The sequence below is a fragment of the Haliotis cracherodii genome, unplaced genomic scaffold (genome assembly GCF_022045235.1).
Source record: "Haliotis cracherodii isolate W230 unplaced genomic scaffold, xgHalCrac1.p SCAF_11, whole genome shotgun sequence".
Lineage (NCBI taxonomy): Eukaryota > Metazoa > Mollusca > Gastropoda > Lepetellida > Haliotidae > Haliotis > Haliotis cracherodii.
Window position 1 is genome coordinate 36707233 of NW_027266266.1, and position 11010 is coordinate 36718242.

The following is an 11010-nucleotide window of genomic DNA, read 5'->3' on the forward strand; positions in this document are numbered from 1 at the left end:
CTGGAGTCCATCCATGGGTCCACAACACTTTATTTATGATATAATAAATCCTACAGCATCTATACAATCATGTTTATGATAACGAGACAGACATTGCCAGGCAGCATCTCAGAGGCGTCAGAGAGCCAACCTGCCAGGCCGCTGTCCGAGGGTCAAGTCGCGACTCACAGAAAGCGTACTATCTTTAACCCTCACTGTCAGACTGCCATGTATCGTGTTACGTTACATATATGGTCAGCCTGCAGTACCCCGCACCTCATCCACAAAGTTAAGCTTCAGTGGCCAACCGGCCATTCTCAAGCGTTTATTACAAAGCCACTGACCCGCACATGACTCTGCTGGCCATGGTAATGATACCCCAGCTGCTGTTATAATTTGTATTGGCCGCACTCTCAATACTTAAATAGATATAAACAACTTACTTAACTGAGGGAATATATAAAACGTATTAGACTCCCTGTTAAAATATATATACACATGCACAAAAGTTAAGCGCCACAATATTCATAGTCTCTTGATTTCACGTGTGGGAATAAGAAATACGAAATATGATGATGTATGACTTAATTAGGCTTCCATAGTTTTATGAACCCAAATTTGTCCAGATACCACAAGGAAATCGTGCTTTACGTGTTGCTGCTGTTCCCCTACCCTATAAATAGTGAAATTCAAGTTTCAGACACGTTGTTGCATTTTGCTCCTGTGTGAGATTCCCCTTCCAATAGAGGTTGAAAATCAGCCATGGTGAGGAGAAAGGTAACGAACGCTGAAAGATGGCAAGTGATAGGCATGAAAAATGCTGGCATGTCATGCAGGGCCATTGCAAGACAAATGGGTCGTCATCACAGTGTTATCACTCGTTTGATTGTCAAACATGGTCAAACCAATGATGTCAATGACAGGCATAAGTCTGGTAGGCCAAGAGATACCTCTAACAGAGAGGATAGACGTCTTTTCAGGATAGTCAGACGAAATCCATTTGCCACTTCAACAGATTTAAGACTGCAGTGGATTACCCATCAGAGACTCTCGACGATGACCGTAAGGCGTCGCCTTAGAGCGGCTGGTTATAACGCCGGAAGACCAGTAAAAGATGGACACGCGGAATCGTCTGATATGGTGTAATGCCCGTAGTCGATGGAACTTGGCCAACTGGAGAAGGATCCATTGGTCTGACGAGTGTCGAATGCTGCTACGAACTGTTGATGGTCGAATACGTGTTCGGAGGCAACGTAACACTCGTTTTGCACCAAGGGACATCCAGAAGACCTTAGCATGTGGAGGTCTGTCATGATATGGGGTTGTGTTTCCTTCGGGTGCAAACTTCCGCTGGTGACAATTAGTGGAAACCTGAATGGCCAACAATACCAAGATGTCGTTCTTCGTCCAGTGGTAGTCCCTTATTTTGACAACCATCCTCTTCAGACAAGACCTGTTTACATGGACGACAATGCTAGACCACACAGATCTCGGGCAGTTTTGGCTTATTTGCGTCAAGAAGCTATTGCCACTCTTCCTTGGCCGGCCTGTAGTCCGGATCTTAATCCGATTGAACATCTCTGGGACATTCTTGGCCGGAAAATCCGACATCGTGATCCCCCAGTTCAAAATCTCGCTGGACTTGAAGCCGCACTTCATGAAGAATGGATCCGTTTGCCTCAGAGAATCATTCAACGACTTGTAATGAGTATTAGGCGTAGGGTTGAAGCTGTGGTCAATGTCCGTGGATCATACACACGTTACTGTCGTTTCTGTCTTGCAATAGACTCTGCACTCCCTAGGGTGTCTATGTGGCACCTGATATGGTCTGCTGATATCATGACAGTTACATGACAAAAACAGTTTTTCAATGTTTTCTAATCCTTCAATTTCTGGTCTTCGATAAAATTCCTTTCTGCTCATATTCTTTTGGAACACAAGATAAACTTGCTTTGGGACAACTTTTGCACCACATGAGGTCTACATATACGGCTTATAACAATCGTACATCTCGTTATAATAGTCATCATTAAGTGCCAAAAGTAACAGCTCACAAATATGGTGGGTGGCGCTTAACTTTTGTGCATGTGTATGGACTCACTACTGTTAAAACCTATACCCTGCCTACAATACTGTGTAACCTATCTATATGTGTGCGTGATCTCGCGTTGTCGTCTTTGTGGACGGGTTTGGTTCAAATGTGGTCCTGCGATCGGATCCAGGATATAAGGCCTGGACCTGTCACCCGTCAGATTCCTCTGCCATGGGGCCATGTCCAGTTGGCAGTCGTGGGACAGGCAAGCCCTGCTTGGATTTAGCGTCGGGTGATTGCGTTTTCAATACGTTTTAACGAGTGGCTCGAACCGAGAGTAAACATTCACATCCCAGATATCGATAACTGTTCGTGTCATTACCAAAATGATTTCACCAATTACATAGGCGGTCGCGCGTTTGTGATGGACTTTTCCAGGGGGCGCTAAAGTTTTGTCCATGTGTATACTAGTATTAACAAGTCGTGACGGACTAACGCCGAACTTCCACCTTAAATGTTCCTGCCATGTCCTTGACATTAAATGTTTTATTGTTGGTAATTTATCAAATCGTTGAATCAAGGACAATCGAGAATCGGAACTTTACTTCCCTGCCTGCTATTTATCACGCTCGTAATAGTTTCGAGTATTTCCTGGCCTGTCTAATGTTTCCCTGTCCACGAGTTTTAAGCATTCCAGGGCAATAACGTTTTGCACGCAGTAAGGATAATAATAGCCCCAAAGCTTTACCACCTGAGTGCCCTCGACGCGTGAGAGAAGTGACAAGTAACATCACGAGTGGGGAGGGGCGGGGTGGGTAAAGTATGATAGCTGAGGAATGTTTCTAGGTTTGTCAGCACCATACCCGTGCTTGTGGGTTTCACCGAAGAAGTAAACGTCTGAGACCTGCATCACTTCGGGCTTTTCTCCCACATTAAGCTGACACGCCGTTTTATAACTGGAATACTGTTAAAACCCAACTCACTCACTCATTATGAGGAACACAACGTTTTGTACAACAAAACCGTCTGCTCGAAACGGTGTGTTCCTCGTAATAAAGAAGTTGACATCCGTAAATAATCTTCCTTGTGTGTATCACTTCTAAATGCTATTCAAAGACTTAAACTATGGTAGTTTTATTAAGATCATGCAATGTATGTCTAACTGTACCTGACCTAATGGAGATTCCGGCTCAGAAACTGCATGGTCTGACCCAGGGACGTGGTTTATAGTGTGTCATCATGGCCGGCCGGCGTGGGTCGAGGTTCGTTTTAATGGTCTGGAATGCATGTATAACAAACAAACATGACACCACTCACGTTGTCAGTTGTTTAGAAGGCTCCATCACATTCACGGTGTGTACACGAATCAAAGGGGAATACATACAGCATAACACTAGGGAAGTGAGGTGGGGTCAAATGGGGTTTACTTTTAAAGTGGCGTTCAACCAACATTATTGCACTCATATAGCGACGTGCATGCAGGCTAGTGCGCGTGAGTGTGACTGCTTGTACTAGTCCGGACTAATGTGGATTCTGTAGTGTTATCCCATGCTGCAGTTTAACTTGGATAATCCACTCAGACACAGTGTACTGACTCCGAGCCGACCGGTCCTTGTTTTATCCTCTTAATGCGGAGCGCCAGGCAGGGTAACAAAAAGAACCATCTTTAACCGTCTTTGGAATGACACGACCTCATCGAACCGCCACTTGACCACGGTGCTTGGAATGCTTTTGTTTGTTTGTTGTTTAACGCCCCACTCAGCAATATTCCAGCTATATGACGACGGTCTGCAAATAATCTAGAGTCTGCACCAGACACTCCAGTGATTGATGTCATGGGCATCGATCCACGCAAGTATGGGCTGCTGAAGACCTGTTCGAACCCGGATCTTCACGGCGCCAACTAAATATGAAGAAGGGTTGTCAGACAGTTTGCACAATTTGTTCGATTCTTTGCTTGTGGTCTTTTGTAATTATGAATACGTACATGTGAGAATGGTATTACATTATGAATTTTGTAGGTCTTCGAGCAAGCGAAGTTGGAGAGACAGCATCACACTTCTACAGTGTCCGGGCCAGCCCCTACCGTTCCAGAGCCAAACACCTGCCACCCTCTCCATGTCCCCGATCTGACCCCCATCTTCCCCTGTCCTACACGTAGACTTCAAGTAATGACGATTTCCTCCAGCATCCCGACGACCAGATGCTGATATTTGCAACCGGCAGTAACTTAGAACATTTGGCCGCAGCAGACACCTACTTTGGAGATGGTACTTTCAGCATATCGTCGTTACTGCTCTACCAGCTGTATACCATTCAGCAGGCTCTCGAACCATAAACCACACAGAAGGGCGGACACAAGGTTGAACAAAATTGGACATTCTCACCTTAGGTTGAGTGACATTTTGAAGAAAGGACAGATACATAGCGAACTTGTGACCAGTTTGTTTGTTTGTTGTTTAACGCCGCACTCAGCAATATTCCAGCTATATGACGGCGGTCTGTAAATAATCGAGTCTGGACCAGACAATCCAGTGATTGACATCATGAGTATCAATCTACGATGACATGCATCAGCTAAGTCCACCCGATCCCGTTAGTTGCCTAATAGGACAAGTCTGATCGGGTGGTCAGGCTCGCTGACTTGGTTGATGCTTGTCATTGATCCCAATTGCGTAGATCGATGCTCATGATGTCAATCACTGGATTGTCTGGTCCAGACTCGATTATTTACAGACATATAGCTGGAATATTGCTAAGCGCGGCGTTAAACAACAAACAAACAAACTGTGTCGACCCAAACAGTACGCATGACTGCACTCCCTATTCGAAACAATAGGTGATGACAAATCGAGAAGACCCTTCCTCGACCATATACCCATTGTTCTAAACCGTGTGATAACCCCCGACCTACCAACAATTGACAGATGTGGGTGATGTTACGGCCTTGACATTAGAGCGACTTCACCGTCTCTTGCCACATATGCCATGACATTCTAGACATTCTACATGCACATAATACGCAAGTATGTGTGTGTGTGTGTATGTGCGTGTGTGTGTGTGATTGGAGAGAGAGAGAGAGAGAGAGAGAGAGAGAGGAGAGAGAGAGAGAGAGAGAGAGAGAGAGAGAGAGAGAGAGAGAGAGGGAGAGAAGAGAGAGAGAGAGAGAGAGGGGAAAAAAGTCAGACGTGATGCAGGTGTTAGACGTTGCAGTCAGCAATATTCGGTGAAACCCACGAGCACGGGTTTGGTGCTGACACACCTGTGAACATAATAACGGTGAACTGGGATTCGAACCCACGGTAATAAATGTCTTTATTCCTAAGGGATATAACTCTGCACCGTGAATTGCGGCGCCTCAGACTACAGCGTCCTGGGTCTCAGTGTATATCTCTTTGAATTAACAACGGAACTGACATGAGAAATATTTTAAATTTATAAATAAGCCAAGTATAGATCGAGTTTTGAATAACTTGCAATATTTTCAACCAAGACAATCCACATATATATCTTTTACATACATTGCGAAATAGAAGTACCATCATTGCTAACGTCCAAATTAATCCATATTATTTTAATATCTCACGACTAGTGTTTAACATTCATTACCCCGAACTCTAGCGAGCGAGTGAGTGGGTATTGCTTGACACCAATTAGAGCAATATCACGGGTTTCATACATTGTGCTAATGTGGGAATCGAACCCGCGACTTCGGCGAGACGACCAAACATGTTCACCACTATACTACCTCTGCCGTCCCTCTTACTGCTAATTGATACTGAAACACATATATATCCCGATTTCAAAATAGTATCATCTTGTTGGGAAAGCAAACATACCCAGTACTGTACAATTGTAATAACTGTACTTACTCTTAGGTCCCGGGAACCGCCGTCATATAGCTGGAATACTGCTGAGTGCGGCGTTAAACAACAAACAAACAAACAAACTTAGGGCCATTGAAGATCCGGGTAAGAATTTGTCTACTACCCTCGCTTGTCGTAAGAGGCGATTAAAGGGGTCGGGTGGTCAGGATCACTGACTTGACTGATGCATGTCATCGTACCCCGATTGTGTAGATCGATGTTCCTGATGTCAACCACTGGATTGACTCGGTTATTTACAGACCGCCGTCATATGGCTGGAATATTGCTGAGTGTGGTGTTAAACAACAAACAAACAAACAAAACTTACACTTAGAATAGTTCATAATTTCAAGTTCAACCAAAGAGGGGAATTAACGAATGACAATGTCTGGCGAGGGACGAAACCCCTCGCTTTTGTAGCAAATCGTTCAACTTTCTAGGTGTGCCAGCCTTTTTACATGTAATGACCTTTATCACTGTCTGTCGCCACATGTAATTCATTCACTGTGCAAACACAGCATAACAACAGGATATTCTAAGTAATACACACTTTAATTACCGTAAGCCATAAATGCCATAAGGTAATAAATAGGTAAAAGATACAAACTGGTAAGACAGTGCTTAGTTTTCTCCAAGATCGATTATCAACGATTATTAAAGATAAGATTCTATAATCGTGTTCATAACAACTTGTATATACACACACATCACCAAGTTAGACACACCTGCAACTACCCCCCTCTGAAGTCGACTCCGTGGAGGTGAGCCGTGAAGAGACACCTCGAGACGATCGGCTCTTGCCACGATGCTTGCACAACAACAGTTACAAATAGTGAGAACACGTATACTCTATGACAAACGAAATTTTAGAAAAAGTCACGGACTTGACGTATTCAAATTAAATGTCAATGATAAAATAGTGAGAAACATGCGTAGCATGTCTATGGATCGTTGGTTGGATTGTTAGTTTGTTTGTTTGTTTGTTTGTTGTTTAACGCCGCACTCAGCAATATTCCAGCTATATGATTGCGGTCTGTAAATGATCGAGTCTGGACCAGACAATCCAGTGATTGATATAATGAGCATCGATCCACGTAATCGGGATCGATGACATGCATCAACCAAGTCAGCGAGCCTGACCACCCGATCCCGTTAGTCGCCTCTTACGACAAGCATGCGTCTATGCGTCTAGGAGTACAGTAGACGTTGCAGAGTACATAGTTGCACAGTGCAACTGATGTCTCCATTCGAATGTTATTATACACTTAAAGATGTATTGTTATTAAACGGGTGGTCTTTTCACGGATGAGTAATAAAGAATAATACAGTTTACATGGGATATATTAAGGTTGTTAACATAGAATAGAAGTAACAATGTTCACCAGATTAAAAACATTTACATTTGAATAATAATGACAAGACATGGTTCATAGCGAGTAATGACGTTGTTCAGAGTGAAATAATAAAGTTATGACGTGACTGAGTATTGCAGCTGAGTATTTCGCAATATTCGTTTCCAAACATATAAAAACCAAAATATTCAACTGATCTCCGTTTCTGAAAGGCAATTCTTCTTTTCACCACAAATGTCAGCTTCTTTCAGGTAAATGTTTCAAGTTATTATGGTAAAGTCGTGGACCCACATTTTCGTCACATCTGACATACCGAGAGAACAATCTTCTTTTCTTGTAAAGCAGGTATTTTCCCAAGTCTTTACATTTAAGTGTAGACGTCCGGGTTATAACATAACTCCAGTACCCATCCAGTCTTCACTGAACTATATAATAAAACACATTATGTGCATCTCTCTGTCCGCTGCGCTTGGTGACCAAGTGATATCATCAGCCCTTTACATGTACAAATATAACACATCCTGTTTGAGTGTCAGTCGGCAGTGCGAGACGACAAACAAGAAAATAATTTTGACAAAGCAAACCTTTTGTTTCGTCTTTTTTCTTTGATGACTGATCTCTTTCCAGAATCTTTGTTAATCTCACTTGAACTGTCGCCGTCTTTCCCAAACTCCTCAATCATAGCATTTGCTATGGACGTCTGTGTGTATATGGTACGGACACTGTCTTGATCATCAGTCCTAATGTCGACCTCAGACGTAGAGGATATTTCTGTGACCACCTGTTCCTGTGTAGTCTGACCATACGATAGATCACATCCTGAAGCTGGTAGCTCACCAACTCCAGACGAATGGTCTTCAGTCGATGGCGTACTTCCGGCAGACATTGCCTTTATCGAAAATGACGTTTCTTCTTCAGAAGGCGCTTTGTCATGCGTAACAGACGACGGTTCAGCCCCAGCACACACAGACTCGCTATCAATATATGGCAATTCCTCAGATGAGGACATATCACTGGCAGCACACGACATTTCTGAAGATTCAGACGACATGTTTCCCGTGTCAGGCGATTGCTTAGCTCGGACAGGTGGCGCTACTTCAAAGGTGTCGTTTGGTGTTGATTTCTTCACAGCGCACTTTTCCATATGCTGTTCACAATGTCTAATTTCTGTGACGTGTAAGTCCGTTACATGAGCACCTGTTTTGCCCATCACATACTCCCCTGAAATCCGAAATTGATCGTCTTCCTTAGTGACCGCCATACAGCGCATTTCTCCACCGACTGTCTCCAGACGTTCCTCAGTCGTTTCTCTACATGCTGCTGTAAACCTGTGTTTTGGGGAGATATCGATCTGAAAATTCCCCTCTTCAGGTATACCAAGAGTATACTTCCTCAAAAGCACATTTTCCCCTTCTATGGAAATGTAAAAATCTTTATAAGCCAGTGATTCATACACAAGAGTCCCATTTCCAGAACATTGGAGTTTAAACCAATATATGTAACACTCCCTGTTGACTTTCTCAGTCTTTCTATCAAGTGTTTCCTCAAGCTTCATCTTCTTAACCCGAAGCTGCAGGGTTGTGTACGTTGTCAGTCTCCTCCTCAGGGGACACACGACGTAGTTATTTCCTCGGTGCTCAAACTGAATGGACACAAGGCAATCACCACAGGAACCGTCGACAGAGTCCTCGGATATTCCAGTAAATTCACTGAAACTCACCACGTTGCTTGAGTCGTTTCTTCGACCTTCGACACATAGCTTCAGATCATCTGTGACCTGGAGAAACCTCCCAGCTTTGTATTGCTCACTTCTAAGAAGCACCGTCTCTTTCTTCAAGTGGTCGATGAGCTGGACAGCCATGGCGATATAAAAGTGTGGTGCCTCTTCTAAACTTCAGTTTTATGTTTCCTTTCTTGCTGATGAGACGAATCTGAAAAAAGGTACGGAATTTATCACTAATCGCCACAAAAGTGCGATCTCTTGAATATTGAATTCCCCGAAATATGTCTGTTGTGATCTTTTCAGCAGTAAAAGGTAGCCGGCTAAGTTTCAATTTCTGGTGTGTTCTCACAAGTAAATTACACGTGTCCGTCACAATTGTCAGAAAAGATGAAGGGTTTCAGTTGGAGTGCTATCAACTTGATCAGTGTATATCCACTGTTGCAGCGTTGTTCATGAACTCTGTGTACACACGCGTTGATCTACACACTACATAACCCTACATCCGGGTTATGACGTGGGGGGCATGAGCAGACAGGATCCAGCCCGTGCTGGCTACCTCTGTGGCCCCTCGTCCGGGGATCTCACGTTCCAGTTCTTTGTCACAGCAGTGTCTGGATATCTGAGATCCATATGAAAAAGACAGTGTTAAATTGTTTGATCTGAAATTATGTCATATTTGCAGATACATTCTTTTAAGAAAGACACAAAATCATCGAACCGCTAAATGCTAACTCACCCTCGGTGATTATTTATGAAATAGGTTACAAGCAACTATTGTTTGTCGTAAGAGAGACCGAATGAATAGATAGGTCAGGCTCGGTGGTTTGTCGCCGTACCTTGACGGCGTGATATGTTGTTCATAAAATAAATCACCGGTTTGTCTGGCCCAGACTCGAATATTTACAGACAGCCGTCAACTTGTTTGAATTGTGAGGCATTAAACGATACACAAAACAAACCCACGTGATTGTGGCCTTAGCTGGACACACGCCCTGAAATTCATTCAGAGTGACATATTCTGTGACTTAATTTCTGTACTCAGAAATATTTCGGTATGTTTATAAATCACTATGACCGATTATTGACATGTATTACTTTTCATACAACTCAAATACACCGCACATGCTGGTGTATAACTCATAGATCACACACAAACTATGCATTAACACCGTACACACTAGTACATAACAATAGATCACACACAAACTACGCATTAACACCGTACACACTAGTACATGACAATAGATCACACACACACACACACACACACACACACACACACACACACACACACACACACACACACACACACACACACACACAGATATATATATATCCCACAGACATCATGTAAAACACATACATCAATATTTCACACATGGACTTATTTTCGTTGCACTTGTTTCAAGGAAAGGATGTGTTGAACTACAGGATACATTATATAGCTGTCTAAACCGAAACTTGGATATTCATTCATTATATTTAGAAAATAAAAAAACACTGTTGGGGTCTTCCTTGTCACAATTTCTTGCCCGATCTGAACCGGGAAGTGAAACCGTTACACGGAACATATTTTCCGAGTTTCTGTGTATAAGCTAGGTCAGCTGGAGCGCGCAATGGTATACTCACAAAGGACGGAACACAGTTCGGCAATATCCGACGGGAATCCTCCACTCAAGGGCATTGTAATCTCTGTTGATCACAAGATAATATTATACATGATATGAACACACGGACACGCTTCAGATACAGACACAACACACCCTGGGATTTTCACATAGAATGCATGACTATGAGTGCTCATCGGGGTATAGCTAAATATTGATTTGACACATTCTGAAACACATCCGCGTACCTGACAAACATTTCATGACATCTAGCATCACTTCGGCATCCAGCGTGCTTGACTTCGGCATCCAGCGTGCTTGACTTCGGCATCCAGCGTACTTCACTTCGGCATCCAGCGTACTTCACTTCGGCATCCAGCGTACTTCACTTCGGCACCCAGCGTGCTTGACTTCGGCATCCAGCGTACTTCACTTCGGCACCCAGCGTACT

General features: G+C 43.4%; 2 protein-coding genes across 2 annotated transcripts in view; one reads left to right on the forward strand and one right to left on the reverse strand.

Moving 5' to 3' along the window:
* The window catches only part of LOC139455050 (acetylcholine receptor subunit alpha-type acr-16-like), an 11253-nt gene extending 6904 nt beyond the window's left edge, over nt 1-4349 (forward strand). Inside the window, exon 4 of the mRNA XM_071236631.1 lies at nt 4200-4349. Coding sequence (XP_071092732.1) covers nt 4200-4349 — 150 coding nt within the window. The remainder of the gene's footprint in view (nt 1-4199) is intronic.
* Nucleotides 4350-7055: 2706 nt separating this feature from the next.
* Nucleotides 7056-9437, reverse strand: LOC139455727 (uncharacterized). Its single transcript, XM_071237277.1, has one exon. The coding sequence runs from the start codon at nt 9088-9090 to the stop codon at nt 7762-7764; it is 1329 nt and encodes a 442-aa protein (XP_071093378.1). The 5' UTR covers nt 9091-9437; the 3' UTR covers nt 7056-7761.
* Between the last annotated feature and the right edge of the window lie 1573 nt (nt 9438-11010).

What these genes read in the sequence shown, in the direction of transcription:
- LOC139455727 (XM_071237277.1), bottom strand. Translation starts at nt 9,090, where the DNA reads ATGGCTGTCCAGCTCATCGACCACTTGAAGAAAGAGACGGTGCTTCTT.